Raw genomic sequence first — 27,592 nt, 5'->3', positions numbered from 1 at the left:
CTAGGCCTAGACATTAATTGAAAGGTTTATATGGAAGGCCCTTAAGAGGACATTAGTGAAGGGTCCATTCAAGGGCACATGGCACCTTGTGAGAAGAAGCCACATGGCAGGCATTGGGCTAGGTGGGAGAATCCTAGAGAGAGCTCCAAAAAGGAAGAAGATCTCGAGACAAAAGAACACGCATGAATACTTAGAGAAGATATTAATTGGAAGGTGCATATGGAAGGCCCTCAAGAGCGCATTAGTGAAGGGTCCATTCAAGGGCACATGGCACCTTGAGAAGAGGCCACATGGTAGGCATTGGGCTAGGTGGGAGAATTCTAGAGAGAGCTCCAAAAACATAGGAAGTTTCGAGACAAAAGAGCACAAGTGAGTACTCAAAGAAGATATAGAAGGTAGAATGGAGCACTGGGATTCATGGTTGGGTGGAGAACTAGATTTGAGCCCTCATAGTTTGCTTTCATACCATACACACTGTAAGCATTTTCTTAGTTCCCCTCTTCCTCTCTTCTCTCGACTCGAAATTAAATGTAGGTAATGCATTTGACTTGTAAGAAAAATGCATTGTGTCTTGGCAATGCTTTTGTATCACATGCACACAACTAGAGTAGATTTATGCCATTACAAATAGATGGAGAAGGGGATTGCAGCTTGTAGGAACATGGTATAGATAGGACCAAAGGTGGCAATGGCTCACAGAAGAGTAAAGGATGGATCATAGAACATAAGACATGGTTTTGAGCAATGCTAGGAGGCATTGGGTAGCAACGTGTGGGTGATAGAGGTATAGTAGGAGTAGGTAGTAGGAGTAGGCAGCATACATCTTTGTTGCTCATGAGAGTGCTCTCAATGGAAGTGGAACGGAAGAGGGTGAGAGAGAGAGGGAGAGAGAGAGCCAGAGCCACACAAGTTTTGGTGGGTGCAGAACACCCTAATCTTCTATGTCATTTATATATATATATATGTGTGTGTCTAAGTATTGTACATAATTGGGGTTAAGGCATAGTGGCCTTTAATCCCCACAACCTCCCACTTAAAGGCCAATGTGCCTTTAAGGAGAACAGCTAGTGAGCATACTATATAATGCCCATTAATACATGATAATACTCAAACTGCTAACTAGGTAGACTCTTCATCAGCATATCTGTAGGGTTATCATATGTATGGACCTTGACAATCTCTATGCGCTTGTCCTCAAGTACCTCCCTGATGAAATGGTACCTAACCTCAATGTGTTTGTCTTTGTATATGAAAGATGGCATTCTGTGCTAGCTGAATAGCACTTATGGAATCACTATGCAATGTCGTTACACCTGTATGAATCCTCAAAGCTCCCACTAGTAGCTGATCAAGCCATATATGCTCCTTGCAACCCTCTGTGGCTGCAACATACTCGGCCTCTGTGGTAGAGAAAGCAACACACTTTTGTATGCGAGACATCCATGACACTGCACCGCCTGCAAAGGTGAACACATAGCTAGAAGTGGATCTCCTGCCACATGCCCTGCATAGTCTCAATCGGTGTACCCAAGTACACACATCTCTCCTTTTCCAAAGCAAATGCACATCTCCTTGGTACCCTTCATGTACACCTCATGATGCACTTAACTGCCTCCCAATGCCTCTTTCTGGGATTAGCCATATACCAACTAACAATTTCGACTACAAATGCAATGTATGGTCTAGTAGCTATCATAGCATACATAAGACTCCCAATTGCCACTGATGCATAAGGAACCTTGGCCATCATGGCGCTCTCCTCATCTAATTCGGGACTACCTTCCTGACTCAGTTTCAGATATGGAGGCAATGGAGTATTTCCTGCCTTTCCCCCCTCCATATTGAAATGTTGCAATATTTTTGTAGCATACTCCTTCTGTGAAAGCCAAAGGAGTTTCCTACTCTGGTCACGCATGATGCGCATACCAAGAATATGACCTGCAGGTCCCAAATCCTTCATGTCAAAGGCCTCATGAAACTTAGCCTTCAATGCATCTAGCTCATAAGTGTTCTTGATAGCCAATAGCATATCATCCACATAAAGTGCTAGGAGTACCAGGCTATTATCCTTAGCCCTTAGACCTTTTAGTGTAGAGGCAATGATCAATCTCACTTCTTTAGAAACCTTGGGACTGAATGAAAGCATCAAACTTTTCATACCATTCTCTAGGCACCTGCTTAAGGCCATAGAGACTCGTTTTCAGCTTGCAAACCAAATGCTCCTTGCCCTTTTCTTCAAATATTTATGGCCGTACCATGTAAATTTCCTCATGTAGATCCCCATGCAAGAGACCTGTCTTGACATCCATCTACATAAGCTCCATATCCTCTGTTGCCACAAGTCCAAGTACATATCTAAGTGTGGTCATCTTCACAACCAAAGAGAAGATCTCATCAAAGTCCACACCCTTCTCTTTCTTGAACCCTTTAGCAACCAAACAAGCCTTGTACTTAGGCACAGCATCACCTATGACCTTTATCTTATAGACCCATTTACATGGCAATGCCTTCTTTCCATGTGGCAAATAAACCAAGTCCCACGTCTTATTCTTTATGAGTGAACTCATCTCTGATTGCATAGCATACTCCCACTTGCACTGATCCTCGCACATCATAGCCTCCCTATAGCAAGAAGGCTCCCTACAATCAATAAGCATCACATAGTCTACCCTTGGAACAAATCTCTCAAGCGGTCTAAACATTCTAGTTAATCTTCTCAAGGGCATTTTAGCTTGCTGTCCTGACTGCATATCAGCCATATTTGGCTCATCATTTCCACCAGTAGATGATCCATCATTTGTCCTTGATTGTGTACCTATGGGAGTACCTGGTGTCACCATTTCCTACACATTTGGTGCATGTACAACTTGCTGTCTATCAACATATGCAGGTGAATTCACATCTTGGAAAGTGATTCTCCTCATTTCCACATCCCTCATGGGTGTCTTATGCATCTTCTTCTCATTGAAGACCACATCATGGCTTCGTATGATCTTCTTTCCATCTGGATCCTAGAGACGATAGCCCATCTCTCCACTTTCACCATAACCTAGAAAGATGCATTTCCTAGACTTAGGATCTAGCTTCTTCCAAAGCTCTTTTGGCACATGTGCATATGCCTCACGCCAAATATATGCAAATGAGAGTAAGAGGGCTTCTTGCCACTCCATGCCTATTCAGGAATACCACCATCCTAACTCTTACTAGATGATCTATTGATCACATGCACTGCAGTCTTCATTGCCTTAGCCCAAATACCACTAGAAAGACTTGCATTGGAAAGCATACATTGCAACCTTTCCTGAATAGTGTGGTTCATCTTTTCTGCAATTAGATTTTGCTCTGGAGTAGGAGGGGATGTGAGCTCCCTCTTGATCCCACGTGTATCACAGAAATGTTGACAGTCATGAGAGAGATACTCTCCACCAAGCATAGAGCCCTTTTGAATTTTCCAACTCCCAAAACAAAGATGGTCTAAAAACCAGCATCATCTAGCTGGCCCACTAAAATGAGACTAAAATGAGACTCTTGGTCAGCTTAGACACATGTCTCATATTTTTCAAAACAAATGCAGACCCATTTGCAAAAGAAAAATTTATGTCACTTACTCCCACTATCACATGCATAGTTATTCTAATATGCACACAACCTGTCTTTCCACTGTCATAAGTGGAGAACCATTCCCTATGGGGAGTAACATGGAATGAAGCACCAGAATCCAAAATCCAATCCTAGGAATATGCATTATCTGAAGTGGTAAGCAACTCTTCAGGTAGACTAGACATGAAGAGATTGTCATTGTCACTATCATCAATAACCGCATTGATCTCCTCAATCTTAACTTTTCCTTTGTCCCCCCTTGGATGCTCTTCCTTCTTATTTGCACCCCAATTTGCATTCTTTTCTTATCCTTTTGCTTGCTTTTCAGCTTGTAGCAACCCTTTTTCATGTGACCCTTTTTGCCACAATGGTAACACTCAATGTTCCGTGCCATGGATTTGCTACGAGACTTCTGTTTTTCTTGGGACTTTCCCATGAACTATGATTTGCCCCTTTGCACATGTAAGGCTGCAGCCTACTTGTTGCCATCCATAGACTTTCATCTAATCTCCTTGGCCAACAAGCTATCCACAACATCATCAAACTTTAGTACTCCACCACGTGTAGTTTTACTGACAGCTGTACCGAAGGTATCCCAGAGGATGGCAATGAAAACGAGAGGAAAACTGTCTTAGTCTTTGCATCAAAATTCATCTTTTGAGCCTGAAGATGACTGAAAATAATGTTAAATTCATTCAAGTGAGAAGCAATGGAGACCCCTTCCTTCATCTGCAGCTCAAACAACCTCTTCACGAGGTAAACTTTATTAGAGGCAGTTCCTTCTCATAAGTGGCACATAATTTCTTCTACAAATCTTCTGTAGTCTGCTCATTTACTATTGTGAAATAAACTGACTCTGCAAGATGAAGTCTAACAATAGATTTTGCTAATGCATCCAAACTCATTCCAATAATCCTCAAACATAGCTACACGCCTAGCTGCAATCCCTTCCAAGGGTTTAATTTGATTTTTTTGAGTAAGCACATCCCTTATCTGTTCTTTCCTCAGAGAAAAGTTTGTACCATCAAACTTTTTTATCATGAAAAACTCCTTTTCAGAAATGGAAGAGGATGCCATGATGCAAATAAAGCAAAATCCCAAATGCTAGTGCCTGCAAGAAAGAATCACAGCAAATACCAGGTGCACCCAAATATGTATGCCACAATGGAAGGTAATATCACCAACCTCAAGGACTCGAAGCATCCAAATGCAATAGACTCATGTGCATATACTATGCAGCCATATGAGCAAATCTTGCCCAAAAGAAAATGCCACCTGCAATGACAAACCCAATGCTAATAAGAGCTAAATGCCTCAAGCATAAACACCATCCATGGGCATAAGAATCAATAATGTCTCATCCAAGAGAGCATAGCACTATCAATGCATCAATTGCAATGTGTCAAAGCTGTCCCTCAGCATAAAAAAGCACCTATATGCTAAATGTCCATCAATAAAGCATCCCACAAGGCAATGTGGGTCTATCAATGCATCCAACAAGGATTGCAATGCACCCAAATGGCTTGTAAAGCATCCATTGCAACCCAATGCAAAAAACGAATGAGCACTCAGATTGCAACCAGAGTGATTTGCATAAGGTATGTCCCAAAAATCATGGCCCCATGACAATGACCACTACTGAAAATAGGCCCTGAGATGCCTCAAAACATGTGCATCACTACAATCTTTGCATACATGGCATCAATGACATGACCTACACTTTTCACATCTCAAAGAATACTTCAAATACCCTCTTTGGACGTGAAGTAAACCCAAGTCAAAGCTTGCAATTGACCTGTAAATGACACCTTAGAAGCCTAAGGTTTAATAAAAAAATGCCACGTGCCAAAAAATCAAAGGTTTGAACCTTTGAATGGCTTTTTGACAAAGAAACATACGATTCAACGTCATAGAGAGACGAAATTTCTCCAAATCTCTACGAAATCACTTAAAGCTGACAGATAGGGGTTTTTAAGCCTATGGAATGCAATGGAATAGATGGTCTTGAAAATTGTGGTCTCAATCATCGAGTCTAACACACAGATTGAAAAATATTTTAGCAAACCGATTTGTTTGTGAACATCATGGGAGTGCGAATGATGAGCAACACATAAGTTTTAGGACCTCTTGAGTCCACCAAAAATGACAGATCTGTGAATGGTTGCTTCAAACTTGAGTTTCAACACACTGGCTGAAAAACGTTGGAGTAGAGACAATGAGTCACAAATCCAACGAAATGATCCCAAATTCAAGAATGAAGGGGTTTTCGAACTCCCGAAGTGCAATGGATACCAAAAACAAACAATGGTTGCCCCTGCAAGTCATTCCGAAATCTCAGTCCTGGAAAGGAATAGGGGAATCATCCAAAAACGTCTTTTTGCTCCAAAACCAGAGAATAGCTTGGAAAACATACTATTTAGAAAATCAAAAGTAGGGGGAAAACACCTCTAAAGCAAATACATCTAAGTCATTCTCATGACAAGCATCATTCTCATGACAAGCATCATACAGAGATTGCCGTAATGATGCTCTAAAATACTCATACGGTTGAAGCAATGGATTGCCTAGTGAAAAAAGAGAGAATACACACTTTTTTTTTGTGAAACCAGTGACTATAAAATCAACATAAAATCAATGTACATGACATTAGACTCCAAAAGAGAGCCTAATGGAAGCACTCAAAAACAGTGAGAAAACACTTCAAGGCTAGTAGCATCCAAATCCCTCACAACATAACCATCATATAAAGATTGCTTGAGGGACATTATGAAGAAAGCGTATGCCTGAGGGAACTGTCGTCCCATCCTAAAATGCCATCTCTGTGTCCAAATAGTCCATAGTACCCAAAAACGAGCCCAGTGAAAGAAAAGGAGGAATGGAGACATCTGAGATGAGAAGCATCCAAACATCCAGAAGAGTTTCCCGAATCTGATAAAGGGAAACTGAAGCCACAGCAAATGAGAAACATGAGTAATCAATATCTGAGAGTGCGGGCAAGACCATAACAAATGGGGAACTGTCTCACGATGATAAGAGCAACGGGGGCAGGAAGAGGAAGCAATATGACGTGCTTCCAATTTCACCCCAATGGAAAAAGCTCCCACTATACATCTCCAAAAGAAAAGCCTCTATTTCAATGGCAATTTAGCTTTCCAAATTTTCTTGAGTTTTGATTGTCACCAAGATAAAGGCCTATCCAAATTCCAAAGAGTGTTGGCATGCTTATCAATCCACGGTGGTGGAAGAAGAAATCTGTAGACCATCGAGGATGTCAAATCATGCATTGAAAGTGAACGGGTAGCAGGAGACAAGGAAGTCAGATTCCAGTCCAGTAATCTATCCTATACAAACAACAGAGGAACAGGAACAAAAGGCTGCAACATAGATGTAAGTAGCCTCCAAATGGGCCTATGATGCAGACCCAAGGGGGATGTCCTACAAGCTTGTGGAAATGAGAGCACATAACCATGTTGATCCACCACATCTCCAACAAATCTTATGCCCAATTTCATAAGATTATATGCTTTAATAAGTGCCTGTAAAGCAAGTGGCGAATCAAATACCTTGCTCCAATGGATACTTTCCAAACGAAGAGAATTACATGATGGGAGGAAGCACTTGACCAATTAGCGTAAGAGAGAATTCTCTTCTAATCATGAATAAAAGTAGTAGAAACAGGACAGCCAGGAATTTCCCCCTGAAATGTAGTCATTACTGCTTCCCAGTGATCTGTAATCCAATGCCCATATGCATGAGACTTCATGTTTCCACACATAGCTGCTAACATAATAGCCCATGGCTATTTTTGCTGAAAAAAAACAAAAATCATAGTGCTCTTTCTTGCCAACATATGAAACTAAAGATTGAGAATATTGAGTCCCCCATGAGTCTTAGGAAAACAAACAGACTGCATGGGAAGCACTCGCAAAGCCTTCTTGTGAGATTTACTTTTCCAAAATATCTCCATAGCCTGGGACATATAGGAAGCCAAATGCTTAAAAGACCAATGAAGAAGAGGCAAATAAAATTGCACATATGCCATAATGATAGATTGCACTATCCGAAGTCGAACATGTAAGGGCCAAGTTGACAAATGCCAATATTCCAACTTCTTGTTAATCTTTTGAAGCACCCATTTAAGCTGTTGTTGAGGGGTAGTATTCCAGCCAATGGGATACCCTAAATGCCTCACAATGGTATGGGAAGAAATAATGTGGCCTGGCCACAGAAGTGCATGCCAATCAGCTTCTTTCAAAGCTAGAAGATTCGATTTCTGAAAGTTGATATGCAGGCCAGCAGCTATGCCAAAATCATTCAAAGTATGCATCAAATGAGAGAGGTCACGTTGAGAATTCCTGGGCATAAAATATGAATCATCAACATATGCCTGTGCACCTAGAATTTGCAAGCCATGAAGCTGCCCATAGTATCTGCAAGATGGTCCATATGCAACAATAACGGACGAGTAGCAATGGCATACAGTAGCACACTAAGAGGGCATCCCTGTCTCACTGAGCGGCTCATAGTCCATGTCCTTGACAACCCACTGCCAAGCAGACACTGCGCAGTGGCATGAGAATACAACCAGTAAATAACATGAACCAGCTGAGGACCAAATCCCAATTTATGCATAGTCTGAGAAATAAAATCCCAATGGACAGTATCAAATGCTTTCGCAATGTCCACTTGCAGAATGAGAACATCTTGTTTAGAATATTTGGCATACTCAATTGCAAGCAAAAGAAAATGATTAGAGCATTGCGATTCCAATTCTGATTTAGAGGTGGTCCAGGTGCCATCATCCTGCTTGATCCTGCAAATATCCTCCTTTCGTCGATCCGCATGCAAACTTTTAAAGAAGCCCTTGGAGGAGCAACCCTTATCCAAAAGGGGTTTCATGCGAGCTCGGATTTGCCACTTCTTTAATTTGCAAAGATCATTTTGATGGATGATATGAACCGCATAAGCCCAAGAATCCTGTTCAAAGGAAGCGAGCTGCCTATAAGAGCTGATTACATCCATTTGTTGCTTGTGAGATTGACCCCATTTCAGCTTAAGCCTGAGGTTCTCCATGTGACTCCGTCCATAATCTTGAATAACAGCCTGTAGGCGATGTGCAAGACTGATCCAAGCAAAATCCATATCCTCCTGAGCATGTAAGAGGAGGGGGCGGACAGCCACTCTCACCATATTTTGGAATTGTTGATGAAGCAAATAAGCACTGTTAATATGGAGTAGACAACGACCCAAAAAAGGCATATCATCTGTCAACCGTGCTATAGATAATGTCAAGCATACTGGAAAGTGATAAGACAGCAAGAGGGAATGATCAACCCATAATGCACATGTAAAACTAGCATATTGCTGAGCATGCAACAAATACCATCTATCAAGCCGAGCCCAGTAATGAGTGAAAGCGTTATGACGGTATGTATAACCCATATCTCCATCCCTTGTTGAGAGCCACAAATCTTCTGCATGCAAGGAAGAAAGCATATCCTCCCAATGTCGAAGCTCAGTGGGGATCATGTGAGATCGGTGAGTGGTGTTGTCTTGCATGGCAGGCGAGTTATTAAAGTCCCCACACAAAAAAGCATTAGACAGCCATGGATATTGCTTGAGGGAGGCCCACATTTGAGTTCTTATCGCAGAAGTTTGAGAGGCATAAACCAATGCTATTTCATAATGATCGGCATGACAGATGCATCTGATTACCATCCATCGACCCTGGGGGTCATTGTAAGCAACCGTGGGCTGCATATCATGTTTCACCAGCATGCATACCCCCGAAAAGTGCATTGTACCAGCATAAAAGATGTCATAACCAGCAAAGTGGCCTTGCTGGCCAGCCAAGAAGTGTTGATTATGTTCCTGTAAGGAAATAACATCGGGGTGCATTCTATGTACATAGTGCCAAAAAAGTCTCCACTTGTTGACATTGCAAAGACCTTAGACATTGTATGTAATGCGCGCACGCGCACATACACACACACATACACTTTTTTTTTTGGTAAATCCATGAGAGGTATATTATCGGCAAGATTTACATGAGGCTCTCTTTTTTTTTTTTGACACACACACACACACACACACACACACATAAACACAAACACACACACAAACACACACACACACACACATACACATACAACACATACACATACATATAACATACATGCATATACATATAACATACATACACATACATATACTGTAGAGATCAAAGCTTGGGCAATTGGAAATCCTATCACAGAAATGTTTTGTCACGCCACATTCCATCTCTCAAGCTGTTCTACTTTGTTTTCGAGGTCGAAAATTGCTTTAGATGTTGATTTCCTGCAGACATGCAGCCCAACGTTGCTGATTGAGCCTGGCAACATTCGAAGGAGAAAAGGTAGCTCCTGGAAGTTTTGTAAAGCTGTTTCTCATGGTTTTGGACCTCAACCCAAAAGTAAAGCCAAGAAATCCGATAGTTTGCCAAGGCTGGATGGCACGAAATCCGATAGTTTGCCAAGCAAACAGCTTTCGAGAACGAAAGGTTCTGGCGAAGAAAACACAGACACTTCATCCGGTGGCTTATCCGATACAAATGCACCCAATTTGTTTGTGGGTTTGGATTCGCAACCCAATAGCAGGAAGGAAACTTCCAATAGCTTCGAGGAACGCCTGGCAGCAATAAAGAGGTCTGCGGAAGCAACCAAGAGGGCGGAAGAAGAGAAGAAGTATGGACCGATAGATTATGATGCTCCCGTCTCAAAACCGAATGCAAAAGAAGGCGTCAGTCTCCCTGTGAAAGTTGGGATAGGCGTTGCAGTAGTTGTTTTTGGTGTTGTTTTCGCGTTTGGGGACCTTTTTCCATCCGGAGAGGTGGTGCAGGAGAAGGTTGTCTCGAATGGGGAAATGAGCACGGAAGAGTTAGGCAAGTTGAAGGAACGGCTGCAAGGTTATGAAGCGATTTTGAAAATTCATCCCGATGATTTAAATGCTTTGGAGGGAGCAGCAGTCACTTTTGCTGAACTAGGTGACTACTCCAAATCTGAGATGGAATTGGAAAAGCTTTTACAGGCAACTCCAGCAAATGTGGAGGCGCTCCGATTGCTGGGTGAGGTACAAAATGCTCTTGGAAAGTATGAGCAAGCTGCTGCTACTTATCGGAGGGCTCTAACGGTCTCTCCAAAGGGGAGCATCACACTATTGATTGGTCTAGTAGACGCCCTCGTTTCCCAAGGAAAGCCAAACGAGGCTGTCGAGGAAATCATTGCAGCAAGAGATCGGGTAAAGTCAAGTGAAGGAGATGTTTCACCCAATGAAGGCAAAGCTGGTGAAGCTGACGAACTCAATTCAGTGCAGATCGAACTTCTACTTGGAAAGACATACTCAGACTGGGGTCATGTAAGTGATGCAGTGGCTGTGTATGAGTCTATCATCACGAACCATCCAGAAGATTTCCGTGGTTACCTTGCAAAGGCTATCCTCTTGAAGGACCAAGGCCAGAAAGGAGAAGCAGAACGCATGTTCATTCAGGCACGCTATCTAGCGCCAGAAAGACTAAAGTCCTTAGTTGATCGATATTCCAAGCGGTAAGAGCCCAACGGCATGTAACGGGTTCACAAACCTGGCATAAGGGTTCTGCTTAAGCTGCTGTCACAGTACATTGAAACCATATGCTGCAAAGGTTCAGGTACTTGACTTGTATTTTCTAGAGATGAATTCTCCAATTTTTTGTATAATACGATAACGGACCCTTTGATTTTACATGCCTAGTCTACTAAATCTGCTGAATGCCTCAACTTTTAGCCGAATGAAAGCTCACTGTATACACAAATTCTGTGGGGGAATTATTGTGGCCTCTTGTACTTATTACTGTCATGAAAAGGTTCTAATAGTGGGACTCTAAATTGTAAGCATGGCATGGTGATATCTCCACCATTGCGACAATAAAAATCCTAATTTGTACGATTGGATATATTCTAGCCGTACAAAGGTATATATCTCCACCCTTGCACCTATTCCATATCAGGGTGATTTTGTCTTTTTTCCTTGGCAACCAAGCAGTGTCACAAGAAACGTTTCTAGATTTTGGCAAGCGTTTTGCCTAGAAACATGTAAAAATACTGTATTTTATGTATATTATATATACTTCATAAATAATACTGCAGCTAGGGTTTAGCAAGGGAGGGTAGAGTAGAGGTTTAGCAAGGGAGTACAGTAGACCGCATGTGATTGACATGGGCAGCCAAGGGAGTGCCACTAGCCATCTTCAATTCAAAGAAAGCAATCTTAAGTGACAATTTTGAGATGTGAGAGCTAGCACAAAAAATAATATCAAGCTTTTGACAAGCTTCATAAGGAGACTCCAAATCAGAAATGTGATGAATATAGTCATCTCCTAAGCCAAGAGCAATAATGCCATAGGCTTTCTCCTCTCTAGCAGGATCTCGTGCCGGGCGTGTAGGAGCTGAGGATTCTCCAGCATTAGAGGCTGTTGAAGAAGAAGTTGAAGCAAGTTTGACAAGTCCCCAGAGGTTTTCTCTCATCAATGCAAACTTAACTTTCATCTGCCATGTGTGAAAGCCTTTACCATTGAACTTATCAATATTCAAGAAGGTAGCCATGAGAGGGTCTAACCCAAAATGGGCAGTGTCTACTGACACGTCCCAGCTGTCCTGAAACCTCTGATCTGCAAACAAACACACACAACGTGAGAAACTGAGCAGGCTGCTCACCACCCAACCATGACATCTACGGGATGTGATCCCGAATCAAGAGATGTCCCCTCCGAGCCACGAGCTGAGCTACTGGCAAGAACTCCCAATCAGATCCAAACTAGCCTGGTGTCCCATACCACTAGGTGGCGCTATGAAGCCTGGGATCTGCCTCTGGGCCTTGGGCTACGCTAAGATGCAGGCGCGCGTCCGCGACTCAATCCAGGATCAGACCTAGCACCTGGGAACGAAACTTGCTCCCATCGGCTCTCTGAGAACTGAACCCCTGGGTCCCTTTTATAGACTCGGGCCCCAAGCGCCAAAAATATCGAAGACCTATAAATAGTTCGTACCCTTGCCACTCAACCCGAGAATCAAGCCTGCCTAGCTCTAAGCCTCCCCAGGCTACCTGAGCTAGTCCTGTGTACCTAGTACACGTCAGACACCAATCCGTGCACATGACATACTCCCCCTCCTCTAAGAACTCACTCATGAGTTCGCTAAAAGACCTGGGAATGTTCTTTGGAGGTTTTGTAATGTCTCCCATGTTGCATCCTCCTCAACACGATCCTTCCACTTGATCTTGTATTCCGTGATAGATCGATTACGAATCTGTCTGTCACGAAATTCAAGAATACACTCAGGTTCATGTGGAATAAAAGTCAAATCTGTAACTTCTATTATCTTGTGAGGAGAAACAAGTTGATCATCCGCACCCAAAACTTCTTTCAGTCTACTGACATGAAAGACTGGATGTACTTTAACATCAGGAGGCAATTCTAGTCGATATGCAACTGGTCCAATTCTTTTAATGACCTTGAATGGACCACAGTATCTGGGGGATAATTTCGGAACCAAACCAGTACTTAGGCTCTTGGATTCCTTAGGAATTTGCACATATACCATCGTTCCTTCAGAGAACTCTCTAGGTGAACGATGTCTATTAGCGTAAAATCTGTCCCGATCTTGGGCACTTCTAATAGACTCCTTGGCAAACTGCAACATTTCCTGCATGTCTAGCAAGAAGTTCTTAGCAGCATCATTTTGAATCCCTTTTAACCCAACCATAACTGGTGACTTAGGTTGAAACCCGTACATAAGCATAAAAGGACTGTAACTAGTACTCGAATGCTTTGCATTGTTGTAAGCAAATTCTATCATAGGTAGATAATCTTCCCATGAAGACTGTCTCTTAGATACATATGCCCGAAGCATGTCTTCAACCAACTGGTTAACCTTCTCTGTACTGCCATCGGATTGTGCATGATCCGAGGAACTCATACTTAGAGTAGTTTCTAACTTCTCAAAAACAAGTGTCCAAAAATTACTTGTAAACTATAAATGCACGCATCTTAGGCCAATAAAAGGTATGCTTCACAAGAGACAGAGTCCTATGTATACCCAGATGTCCAGCACTAGGAGCATCATGACACTCCCAAAGAATCTTGGATTTAAGGTCCAGAACATCTGGTACACAAATCTTTTCATTCCGGAACAGCAAGCCGTTCCTAATCATCCACTGACCTCCCGCCGCCTGTACCGTAGGTGGCACAATCTCAGAGTCCTGGTCAACCATGGAGCTCCCATCCTGGACTCTCTGCCAATAAGAACTGAAATGACTATCAGTTGCGTATAGCCCTCTCAAGGATTGAAATAGGTCTGAGGATATTTCCGTAAATGACAGAGCATTTACAAACTTAACTCGACTTAAGGCATCCGCCACACTATTCAACGAACCCTTACGATAACGTATTTCAAAATCAAAATCTTGCATCAATTCTGCCCATCTAGCTTTCCGTCCCCTCAATTCAGATCCATCACACACATACTTAATCGACTGATGATCAGTCAATACAAGGAACTTTGAACCATACAAGTAGTGTCTCCAAACCTCAAGGGCATACACTACAGCATAAAGTTCCTTTTCTAGTGTGGGCTAACGATATTGGGTGTCGTCTAGCTTCTTACTCTCGAAAGCTATAGGTCTGCCCTCTTGGAATAAAGCTGCCCCAATCGCATAATCACTCGCATCGGCCTCTAAAACATAAGGCCGGGTAGGATCGGGTAATGCAAGAACGGATGCTTCCTTGATAGAAAACTTCAAGGTTTCAAAAGCCTTGTTTATTGCATCATTCCAAGAGATTGGCTGGGTAGACCTGCGTCCACGACCTTTCAATATGTTTGTCAGGGGTGCCGTGATATGTGAATAATCACGCACAGACTTTCGTAGAAACACCGTAAATCCTCTAGGAAAGAACGAAGTTGTTTCACAATCTGAGGAATAGGCCATTCTAAAACCTTCTGGATACGATCCAGATCAATGCTAATACCTTCAGAACAAATCTTGTGTCCTAAGTAAATGATCTCCTTCATAAAGAAGTCACATTTACTCATCTTGGCATAGAGCTTATGCTGTCTTAGAATAACTAAGACAATCCGGAGGTGTCCTATGTGATCCTCAAGCGTTCGACTATATACCAAGATGTCATCTAAGAACACTACAACAAATTTGCCCAGAAAATCCCTGAACAAATCGTTCATCATCTGCTGAAAAGTAGCAGGAGCATTGGTCAAACCAAAAGGTAATACAAGAAACTCGTAATGACCATACCTAGTTCGGAATGCGGTTCTATCTATGTGTTTAGCATAGATACGGATTTGGTGATAACCCGTACGCAAATCAATCTTAGTGAAATACTTCGCTCAGGCCAAACGGTCTATCAGATCATCGGAACAAGGTAGAGGATATCGATTCTTAATTGTCACTTTATTTAATCGTTTATAATCTATACACATTCTCCATGTAGAATCTTTCTTTTTTCTTAAGAGGACAGGTGCACCCCAAGGTGATTTACTTGGGTGTATATAGCCCATATTCAGGTAATCCTGTAGCTGGGTAGCTAACTCATCCTCCTCTACCTGGCTCATCCTATAAGGTGGTACACTAATAGGTTGAGCCCCTGGGACTAAGTCTATGCGATGATCTACTGCCCGTTCTGGAGGTAAACCTTCCAGCAGTTGAGCAGGGAATACATCCTTAAAACTATCTAACAACATTCTCAACTCATGGTGTTCAAACACACTTAAATCATTCTTGTTAATTACAGAGACAACAAATGAAGAAAGCGGAATGAAAACACACTGATAGACATCATAATGAGAAGTGTTTAATATATTCCGAAGCTGCATCGCAGATACAATAGGTCCCTGAGAAGAGGGAATTTTATCACACTGAATACAAAATTGGGTGTCCTTATCTACAAAAGAAAGGGTATGCTCCATCCATCCAATCTGAATATTGTGGGTTTTAAACCACTCTATTCCGATCAACAAGTCTACATGCTCCAGGTGCATAACATAACACGTAAGAGCCCCTGTGTAGGCTTGAATCCGGATAGGAAGCGCTTCAACCTTGCGATCCCAAAACTGCTTCCTAGCTGGAAGCTGCACCTCATAGGTGTGATCGCTAGGTACTGTGGACAGCCCCATCTTCTGCACAAATTTGTAATTAACAAAGTTGTGAGAGCTGCCCGGATCAAAGAGAATGTGAACCTGTTGGTCCCTAACTTCTCCATAAACTCGGAAAAGATCATGGGAACCAAACAACGAAGTATTGAAAGTACAATTACAAGAGAGTGGGCAGGTAATGACATTTACAGAAATACCTGTCATCGAGACTTGGTTCGCTCCCTTGGCTTTGGTTCCTGGACCCGCCTGGAGCTTCGGTCCGAGCGCTAACTTTTGATTCTTGCGCTTTGGACACTCATTCTTGGTGTGGCCCCGCTCCTCGCAATAGAAGCAACGTCCTTCTTTTTTAAGCTTCAAAGTGCGGAGGAAGCGGGTTCGACCATTCTTTGCCTGAGTCAAGTGTTTCTTGGAGGCGTTGTCCGTAGACTTCGTCTCCCCGGTACCAGTCGTAGGCTGAAAGAACTGGCGTTTGTTCTTTCCACTTATGTCGAAAACTGTAGTTGCTTTTGCACCGGCCATGGTATCATCATAAATACACGCGTAGTTCATGGCCTCTTGCAACGTTGTGCATTTGTTGTTCTTGATTTGCAACTTGTACGAGTCTGGCAAACCATCCACAAAGAAACCTAACAAGGTCACTGGATCCATCTTTGTGGCCCTGGTCTGCAGATCTCGAAACTTTTGAAGATAAACTTCAAATGACAAGTTCTGTATTGACATATCGAGGGCTTTAAGCTTGCCAACGATATCATAATCGTCCTCCTTCTTCAGGAACTCCTTCCTAAAGACCCCTTCAAACTCTATCCATGTATCTGGCTTAGGTTGGAGTTCCTTCCACCATAGCAACGCTTTACCTGACATGAAACCGGCTGCAAGTTGGATTTTCTTCTCATCTGGGTACGGGTGGAACTGGAAGTGTACTTGCCACTTGTGTAACCAAGTGTCAACAACCTCCTTTGTTCGAGACTTTTGATCTCCCGGAAAAGGGTCTAGAGTTATGTTCGGACCTAGCACTGAAGCCATGGCATCCACATGCGTGAGTGCGTGCACAGTGCTAGCCAGAAGAGTGAGAGTCGTCTGAATCCCTTGGAGTTGTTGTGTCAACCCCGTTTGATTCGCATTAACCTGCTCGAATTTTCCATCCAGAGCAGTGGTGAATTCACTGAAGGCCTTTTTCGTAATCAGGTCATCATAAAGACCCTGATCTTCCTCTCCCACAGGAGTGTAATCCAAATCCTGCTCTCCCATGGTGAACTCGGGATTTGCAGAATCAGACACAGTACGGATGGCTGACGTGGCTGTACGGATGCTGACGCGATCTGTACGGATGCTGACGCGGTCCGTACCATTGCTGACGTGGGTGTACAGTAGCTGACACAAGTGTACGGCAGCCTGTCGCAGGTGTACGACAGATGGCGCAGGCTGTATGGCTGATGACGCAGGCTGTACGGCAGCCTGTCGCAGGCTGTCCCGAATCCTGATGGCGCAGTCTAGACGTTAGGCAAGGAGGGCTTCTCGCAAGGCTGTGGCTGAGCTTGGAACCTTGTCCAACTATATAGGGAACAGGGCAGCCAAATTAGGAAGCCCTGCTTCCAAAAAAGGCTCACCCTCCCAACTTTGGAGGGTGGTGCTTTTTCGAAAAAAGCAGCACCTCCCACAGGGCGGCCGCACCCTGTTCCAGCCCCTTGCGCCTCTCCCTGCCTTGGCCGAAAATCCTTCCAGCCATGGCGCACCAACACAGCCTCCACCTCTGCGTTCTCGACCCCCAGATCAGCCTCGATCTGCACGCCTGCCACTCAGCTCCTCTATCGCCTCTCCTTCCTGCACCTCCGCTCTCTCCCAGCTACGCTCATCCCTCTCTCACTTCAACCCTTCAGGAATTCCGAAATCTAGACTCTCTCTTTCTCCTACCTTTTCCCTACATCCTGACCACCCCTGATAACCCATGAACCAACCAGAATTTGCAGCAGCAAATTTCGAATTTTAGGGCATACCTGGAGGAAGAAATCGTCCAAAGTACTCGCATCAGAAATTCCTACCTCAGGAGCTGGCTCTGATACCAACTGACACGTCCCAGCTCTCCTGAAACCTCTGATCTGCAAACAAACACACACAACGTGAGAAACTGAGCAGGCTGCTCACCACCCAACCATGACATCTACGGGATGTGATCCCGAATTAGGAGATGTCCCCTCCGAGCCACGAGCTGAGCTACTGGCCCGAACTCTCAATCAGATCCAAACCAGCCTGGTGTCCCATACCACCAGGTGGCGCTATGAAGCTTGGGATCTGACTCTGTTCCTTGGGCTACGCTAAGATGCAGGCGCGCGTCCGCGACTCAATCCAGGATCAGACCTAGCACCTGGAAACAAAACTTGCTCCCATCGGCTCTTTGAGAACTAAACCCCTGGGCCCCTTTTATAGACTCGGGCCCCAAGCGCCAAAAATAGCGAAGACCTATAAATAGTTCGTACCCTTGCCACTCAACCCGAGAATCAAGCCTGCCTAGCTCTAAGCCTCCCCAGGCTACCTGAGCTAGTCCTGTGTACCTAGTACACGTCAGATACCAATCCGTGCACATGACATCTACTCTCTTACAAGGCTAGAAAGAGTTGAAAAGCTTCAAAGTACAAGCATTTAGTATAGCAAAGACTTGTAACCAAATTCCATACTAAAAATCATAATGGAAATGATACTTCAACTTGCATGCTTCATAGAGGTGGCTAAATGAAAGTATTCCAAGCAAATCCAGGTATAGCAACCTAAAGGAAAGTTGTAGCCACAATTGTACTGATGCTATTCAACACTTTAAAACATCAGAAATGCCAAAGTAGCATCTAATGTAGCACCAAACTCACAACATTGTCAAAACTGTCCAAAACAGAGGCCTGATCTTGGAGGGCTTGTATCTCACTCTTCAAAGCAAAGAAAAGAGGGCTTTCTAGGTAGAAATAAAGTTGGTATACCAGAGAAGAGCCACTTAAGAGGAAAGGCGAAATGCCGCATCACGTCGCCATAGCCAGAAGCTTGAATGTTGACTGGTTTTTCGTCTGTTTCTCCCTCCCTGGTGGACCATTTCACTTCAAATCTGGACAGGGGCTAGCTCATGCTGTTGTGCAAGTGTGGCTCAGAGGAATTTCGGAATGGCTGCTCCAGCAAGTCGTATTGCACGAAATAGCGTCAGGAAGAAGGCGGCTGTTGTGCGGGTTTGTGGGCACCATTGCCTAATTGCTCTGACGTGGAAGGTCGCCCATATGAAGGGTCTCTCTAGCCAGAAGGACTCTGGGAATGGTTGCTTGTAGGTAGAGAACTCAAGTGGTTGGGCAGAAAGGGGCAAAATGGAGAGGAAGGTGAAGAAGAAGAAGATGACATGGCATAAATGGGCTCAAGGAGGATCATAGTGCTCTGATACCATGTTGGAGACATGAAAGGAAAGCATGAAGCTGAACACGAAATGAGAGAATTGCATTAGAATGAAGAAGGGTGAGGTTCATATGTAGGCACCTCTACATGAGCCACCAAGCTCCACAATCATCTCCTCAATCAGCTCCTAGAATCTCTCAATCATCCTATGTGGCATCTACCACCACCTAACAGTGCTTATGGGCACCTAACTGTGCCTCTAGCACACACACATAGAACCCAAGGTGTGCCTGGGGCATATACCTTGAGATATCCCATCATCAAATACTCGTGGGAGTGTGAAAACCAGCAAGACCAGTAGGAATGAGAGCTCCGGAGGCTGCCAAACAGCTTGGGAAAGCTGTCAATGGCTGAGGGAAAGGATTCCCGACTTGCTCTGATACCACAGTTGGGTGTTGGAAGCAATAGATTGCTGGGTTTTTTTTAAAGAGACTTGCTTGGCAGGACGGTTTACAATGAATTCTTGCAGAGGTTGTTTGTGCTTCTGAGCACCGTGGTTTCACCCATTATTTGGGTATTCCAATGAGTCAGTGGACATTTGTGATTGTCTGGGGAGCGTGTGGCCTTGTTTGGGCTGCTAGTAAACGCTCTCAGGATAAATGCAAGTGTTTGCACTGACAACGGATGCCTATGGTCACATGGGTGTGAGAGAAGAGCTCTGTAGGGCTAATGTTTATGATACTGATGCCTACTAAGAGTGGGAAGAACACAGAATGCGGGTGAGTTTGTGCTCATTTTGTATCCTATTTGCTGGCTTTGGCAAGTAACATGTTCCGTATGGGAATATGTTTTTGGTTTCTCTAGGAGATGGGTCACATGCAGGCTGACGACGCATCTTTGGTACAGCCTCATTGCTGAGTAGGTAGGGGTCGGGAATCCATGCTTGGAATGGGAAGTATCCCTGCAACCCCGAGAGGGATGGTACATGTGTGACTGCCATAGTGTTTGCTATGTTGTGATGCCAGTTCTCTAATGGGAATCAAGTTGATGTATCAGGATGTGTGCGGCCAATAGGGTGAGAGACTATTGGTCATGGCAGTCCTGGACAGTGGAGAAAGCTCCTGTATGCTTTCTTTCTCTGCTTTGAGCAGATGGATGCCTAATTGGGCACTAGTGACAGCTGTGGGGAACTGAGTGGCTGAGTGGGCTGCTAGTAACAGTTCCGGGCTATGTGCAAGCTTCTTGGAGTAGTGAGAGCGAGGGCTATGCAGGGTATGTGGATGCCCACTGGGATGTGGAATGCCCAGTTGTTGTAAGGAGTGTATCCTTTATGTAGCGTGGATTTCAGGGCATCTCAATTATTTAAAGAAATACCGAAAGGGGCGCCAAGGTTTGGGGCCAATGTGTGTCTTTGTCTTGGTGCAGGGGCACTCTACTGGTTACTCCTTAATTTTACTGCCCTTTAATTTATTTAAGCTGGTTTCATGGTTCTGTTGCCGGAACATCACCAACTTTCTCAATCTCAAGGGGGTGAGTCCGTGGTTGCTTTGGTGAGGAGACATCTCCATCTTCTTTAAGGAGTGAGCCTGTGGTTGTCTCTGATGCAAGTATTGGTCGCTGTAATTGAATTGCAGCAAGGAGAATTCAGCAAGTATGTCACACAGTGACGAGAATTGGGATAGGGAACAAGAGTCCTTCCAAAATGGGCAATTTTTGTTTGAGGGAGCTTCTGTTGATGATGATCAGAATTCCGATAGGCAGCCTTTTGGACCTATGCCTTTGAATGGACAGCCAACAATCATGCAGAATGGACAAGTTGCTCCGTGCAACAGTTTATTCATAGCCCTGGTGTTGATTTGCATTGCCAAGGCAATGGTTTTCAGCATGCAAATCAGGGACAGCAAGTCATTCCGCATCCCTTAGTCCATTCAGGATATTTTCATGGTGGTGCTGTGTTTCAAGCAGTGGCTGGCCAAGTTGGGAATGGTCAAGGAATGCTTGAAAATCACCCTGTTGGTTTTCAGCCTGGAATGCAAGAGATTATGCTTGGGGGTATGCAGGTCGGAATGCAGAGAGTTATGAATGGAAACACTAGCACGTAGCCAGGGATGCATGGCATTATGGGACCTCCTGCAAGCATGCTTGGTATGCAAGGTATTGGGGCTGGTATAGCAAACCCTGCTATTGGTAATGGCAAGGTTGGTCAGGCTTATGCTGTCCACTGTGATGTATGTGGGAATAGCATTGGTGCAATTCTCATGTAGAATGGACGGGTTGTTGCCTATGAGAGTAGAATGTCGCAGGATGCTGAAAGAAATTTGCAAGTATGTGGGAGGTCCTGAAAACAGTATAGCCAGCTTGATAAGGCAATTGGTCGCCGATTGAAGTGAGCTTATCACCCTCTTCCCCTATCGCCATACTCCGCCGTTTTTCTGCTTGCTTTGAGGCTTGAGCAGGCTAAACCAAATTTCCAGCTTTTGCTGGGAAGCTTCAGAAGGGCACAAGATCCTCCAGAACAACTTCTGGGCAGCCTGGAAGAGAAATGGAGAGGCTAGGAAGATTCACGGCTTGCCGTGGCTGTTTCTGTGCCTCTCTGCATGGGATTTTCTCCAATTTTTGGCTTTGGGCTGCTATTTTCTCACAAAGCAAGTATTAAAGTATTTTTTTGACCACTCTGTCTTCCTTCCTTGGGCTTTGAGACGTCGACTTCTCTGAGGCTCTCTTCCCAATCCTCCTTAAGTCAAGTACTTCACAATCAACTCCCTTAAAGAGCGTACCAAAGCTCTGATACCACTGTTACGAAAGGGAAATTTAAGCAATACCAAATAATAGCATCAATTCATAGAGACACGGAAATCCCTGAAAAGAAGAAGACAAGAGACAATACAATGATCAATCTACCCCTCCTAGGTGTGGCTTTCGCTAAAGTATTTATAGATATTGCATTAAGCTTAGAGCCATGAATACAAAAGATGTGTAGTGTCTCCTTGATCCCTCCTTTTCCATACTTTCCCTCTCATCCATACTTTTCCTTTCATCCATCCTTTTACATACTTTTCCTCTCATTCATGCTTTTCCATTCTTTTCCAAAAATAAGGTGGACACGTGCTCAAAAGGTATGGTAAGGCATTTTAAGTCGTCTACCATGTTACAAAATCATTTGAGCACTATTACAAAATTTGGACTACTTTTTGATTAGCCTTCTCCTTTAGTGCTAGCCTTCGTCATGGCTGAGTTTGCCCTTCACCTCCAGAGTGACAGAAACTTAGTACGAAGACTTTGTATAAATGGATGCTCAAGTATGTGTGGGTGTGTGGATTTGTATGTGTAAGAGTATACTTTTATACTATGGTCTACACCCACTGTTTGGGCGCTGATGACGTCAGTGGGGATGTCATAGTAGCTAGTCCCTGCTATGCGTGATGGAGTTTATGGTTTTCAATCTTATGAGTGACTTTTAGCTCACATCAAAATTTGATATGAAGGACATCAGAGACCTCCACTACGTTCTAAACATAGAAATTTGGAGAGATTTTGATGGCAGTATGCTGTCACAAGGCAAGTATACTTTGAAAGTACTGAAGCAGTTTCATAGTATGACTACAAAGCCTTGCTTATTCCCATGGAATAAAACATCAAGCTTTTAGGTTATGACAAATTATCAAGTATAGATCCCCCCAGTAAACAACTTATTGGAATCTTGATATATTTGACCATTACCATGTTGGACATCTCATACTCAGTTGATATTCTGAGTAAGTATATGCAAGAACCTCAAGAAGACTCATTAGATATAGCTAGAAGACTCCTTAGGCATCTTTGTGGTACATGGGATTATGGACTCAAATATGACAAATCCATAGTCTTAGACGTCTTTGGTTTTATTGATGTAGATTGGGCTAGTAGTATGGATGATAGAAGGTGTATTAGTGGATAGCAAAAGGTGTATTAGTGGTTTCTCCTTCAGGATTGGCTCAATTGCCTTGTCATGGCCAAAAAAAAAAGAGAGAGCCAATAGTAGCATTATCTTCTACTGAAGTAGGAGCTACCAATGCTACATGTGAAGCAATATGGTTCATAAGGTAACTCTCAGAACTTGAGATTGTATCAAGTGATCCTACTACACTTTATTTCGATAACATGAGAAATATTCAGGTGGCAAAGTGCCACCAAAGAACGGAGTGTTCTATGGTAGAACAAAGCATTACATCCTCCTCCCATTTTAGGTTAGGCATTCTTACATCCTTTGGTTTAAAGCAATAGTCCACTCTAAGGGATGATTTGTAGCTTATTTGTTGATTGTTCTCAAAGTGAAGGAACCCCTCAATATACTCTCAATTCTATCAATTCTTGAAACAGAACTAACATACACTATGGGAGTAGTGAGTGCATGTTTGAGAATCACCAACTACCCATTAAAAGCAAGAAATTTAGATGATTAGTATCTCAATTTAGATGTTAATTTATCAAATAGGCACTTAATGAGGTGCTCAGAGAAATATATACACTCTGTGATATTAGTCCACTTTGGTGCTTGGCTTCTTGGACCACCATATACACTTGACTTGTGTAAATTGAACTTAAATAATATATATTACCTTCTAGTTTGGAGATGATATGATCTCAGACGAGTCACTTGACAAAAGTCTTTAGAGAGACCATAATGTTGTTTGTCGTGCAAAATGACTAGGTGTCTATTCATTTAGTTTCCTAGGCTTAGAGGGGAATGTGACGTGAAAATGCCTCATGCTACCAAGTGGAAAAGATCACATGAGGTGTTGAACCCAATTCTAGGGGTTTGTCATCATGTTTGGTTGGGTGGAGACTTGATCTTGCATGCGAGTGAGCCCAAGCTAAGGAGCTTGTTACTATTGAACATGTTATATGTTCAAACAGTAAGTACACCATTACAATGATAACATGTTCAAATATTAAGTACCTAATGGTGCTATAGTGATATCTTTTAACACTTTGTGATTAAGAGTATGGTTGCCATAGGTCTTTGTATATCCCAAGTAAGTAGAGTACTATCAATCCTTCTATACCATCTCTTGGGTGCTTGTTTCAAACCATATAGTCCTTTCTTCAATTTGCAAAATCTTCGTTTTTCTTTTTAAAATATCCCTATGGTTATGCATGTAAACCTCTTCATTAAGAGAACCATTGAAAATTGCATTCTTAACCCCTAATCTTGCTCCGAAGGCAAGATTGCTTAATTTTACTTAGAATTCAACACAATTAAGAATGAGTCCTCCATCTCTCTTCCAAGCCCAATCAAGCTAAAAAGACAACATACAACTCAAAGTGTCTCATCATCCTAACCTAGAAGAGCATGAAGCAAATGCAAGCACAAAGGAAAGCACAACCCATACACACAAAGGATAATTCCAACTAGGCCAAATGGTAATTCTACAATTAGCTCTACTTCTTGCAGTGCTTTTAAGGTAGTTGTATGAGTTCTTTTGCACAATTACATACGAGATGGGCCAAAAGGAATGGTAGTGATCTAACCAAGCTTTATGGTTGCTATATGTTGTTTGAATAATTAAGTTATGGATCTATCATATGAAACATGACAATAAGGGGCTTATGTCATGGAAGGGAAAAAGGGGGGCAATAAGGATGGCTATTTTGGATGTTTTTGCCTTGGAAGAGCATATTTTAGAGGATTTGCCCTTGGTGCATGACATACTGATCAAGGGAAAATGAGAGAGGGCTATAAAGAAATGTCACATTAATAGTAAAGAAGTCTCACATCAATGGTTCTCAAGGGTACGGGAAGTATGCAATTTGTTTCTTCTATACATAAGAATATGAATGCAATAAGAACCTCAAGTTTTGATTAATTGAAACCTATCCATGTATTTTAAGAGATAATGGTATTGCCATTTAATAATTGCATAGATTTATTCCTTAGTAAGCCTCTACCACTATCATCATGTCTCAAAACATTCATGATTTTAGCCTTACATTTCCAAGATAGTGAGTCCAAGGGTAGTAATTCTTGCTAGATAATAGACATCCATCCTTTACTTAATGGATACATTCTCCAAGCTCCCAAATGAAGACTTACAACATAACACCTTTTACTAAGATCCAAAAGATTATAGAGACATCTCTAGCATTACCCAATTATCAATTATTTTGGACGTGCATTAGATTGGATTAGTAATATAGTAAAATTATCAAGTTAAAAGATGGCTGCTTAGGACATAGGGTAAATGGCCTAGATTTACCCATTTGGCTTGCATGTACGTGAAGCGTTAGCCTTATGGGAATGAAATATTCCCAAAACAAAGAACCTAGATTATCTGTCAAGGGAAACCTTGAAGAGGAGTCAAAATGATTCCTAAATGCAATAAGAATTAAGAATTAAGAATTGAGGCATGAATTAAGTACAATAACAATTTAGGCATGAATGAACTTGAAAGGTGCGAGAAGACTTACCATAGCAATGCATTATGAATGGGGACCATTACTAAATGAGACCCTTGTCGATGGTATAAAAAGAAGGAATATCTTATAATAATGCCAAGACGAGAATGCCCACATAAATTTTTTGTTAGAGCTAAGCTTTAACACCAGAGGTTGACAAAAGGAATTTAACCATTCCAAAGGAACCATAAATCCAAAGAATAAAGTTGAGAATATCCTCATGATGATGTCATAGATAGAGGATCACATGGGTCCAAACTTATTCAAGCAAGGAATAATGAAACCTCAAAATGATTGTTGAGGGCCCATATGGCCTATGCTACACATAAAACATGTATGGTAATGAATATTGAAACCTAAGATGATTGTCAAGGGCCCATATGACCTCCATTATGCATGAAACATGTATCCCCCTACGTCTAGCAAGTTGGAATTAAATCCATGCTTTATAAATTCAATCGATTAAAAAACTTGGGAGCATGATCTTGAGAGGAGAGGCTCTACACAAGGCAATTTCCACTACCCACGCTTTATAGCTCATCACCCTTGTGAGTCCCTTATTTTGACTGATTACTTGGATTTTGATTGTTGGTTTCTAACCATTGACTATTTTCAATTGTTGTTTTCTTAGAGCTCCATCCATGGCTTGCCCATGCTATCTGCCCCATTAATTCCATTGAATGTTTGTGCTATCCAATCCTAGTATCCTATTGCTAGTCAAGTCCATTGGTAATGATTGTGAAGCTTCGCAAGCCACTTAGTGGCCCTCATTTGTTCAATAATACGGCTTGCCCACAATGGATGATTGACTAGCTACATTGTTGTTGTCGATGCTATCCAATCCTATTGTTAACAATTGTGTCTGCTTACTAGTCTTAATTAGGCTTGTCAAGTCTATTGGTAATGATTATGATGCTTTGCATCCACTTCTTTGCACTCCTTTTGGTCAATAATATTGGTTGCCCATGATTGATGATTGACTAGCTATATTGTTGTTTGCTATCAACTAATCATTTAGCTTGCCCACAACTAATAATTGGCCAGCTTATTCAGGATTTTCCAACATCTAACACATTGCTAAACTAGTTAATATAAGGGGCACAATTCAATATACATAAATTGATTGTACTTGCAAAGTATCTAAATCTCCATGGTCTTGGTTGCCATCACTAGTTCAGTGAGGTTATTGAGAATCCTTTATTGATATTGAACTTCTATTGAATCTTTGGGTATGCATAACATCGATAACGTACAAGAATGTCCCTACAAGGTGGGGTTCCCCTATCGAGCCCAACTACAATGCGTCTTGAAGGAAGTCTCTCATTATTCATACTCGATATTTCAAATTAGAGATAAGATTAAGTTTTGAGTTTTCCAAAAGCTATTGTTAGCCTTTATCATTAGTTTTCTTGCTAGAAATTATTTCATTTTAGGAGACCATTAGAGTATTCGTTTTTTACTAATGCTAGTTCTTAGGTTGTAGCTTTGAATTAAACTTCGTGATTGATTCCATGAGTATGAGTATGAGGAATCATATAATTTATGAATGACTAACATAAAGATGATGACTCCGGTTGAGTTTTCATAAATTCACATAAGAGCAACATAAGAGCAACATATGAGGAGAGGGTTTTCATTTATTGTAAGTACTTCAATGCCATTTAATATCAGCTGGGAAGACACCCTATGGGAAGTCCCAAAGGAAGAAAATACTAGTAGGATTGCACTTTATAGATATTGTTAAAAAGTCAAGAGTACTCAAATAACATTTAATTATTGATGTACTAATTAAGTATCTACTCATTGACATTTAACTTTTGTTGTAATAGTTATTGCCAAAATAAGAGCAGTACTGAATGCACTCAAAAATATGAATATATCAATCTTATGGATGTTTCAAGTAGAGACTATAATTCTCTTCAAAAGGGCCTCACAAGTAGAGACTATAATTCTCTTCACAAGTAGAGACTATAATTCTCTTATTGATTTTTCAAGTTGAGAATATCATTCTCTTCAAAAGG

General features: G+C 42.3%; 1 protein-coding gene across 1 annotated transcript; it reads left to right on the top strand.

Annotated features, from left to right (window-relative positions):
- Positions 1-9,827: 9,827 nt before the first annotated feature.
- Positions 9,828-11,511, top strand: LOC147884228 (Tetratricopeptide repeat (TPR)-like superfamily protein). Its single transcript, XM_087398586.1, has one exon. It carries the CDS (start codon positions 9,856-9,858, stop codon positions 11,182-11,184), a length of 1,329 nt encoding a protein of 442 aa, XP_087254712.1. The 5' UTR covers positions 9,828-9,855; the 3' UTR covers positions 11,185-11,511.
- Positions 11,512-27,592: the final 16,081 nt, after the last annotated feature.

Source organism: Dipteris shenzhenensis, chromosome 27, assembly GCF_047967505.1.
Source record: "Dipteris shenzhenensis isolate YYH24624 ecotype China chromosome 27, Dip_SZ_1.0, whole genome shotgun sequence".
Taxonomy (NCBI): Eukaryota; Viridiplantae; Streptophyta; class Polypodiopsida; order Gleicheniales; family Dipteridaceae; genus Dipteris; species Dipteris shenzhenensis.
This window is presented reverse-complemented; position numbering and strand designations above follow the sequence as displayed.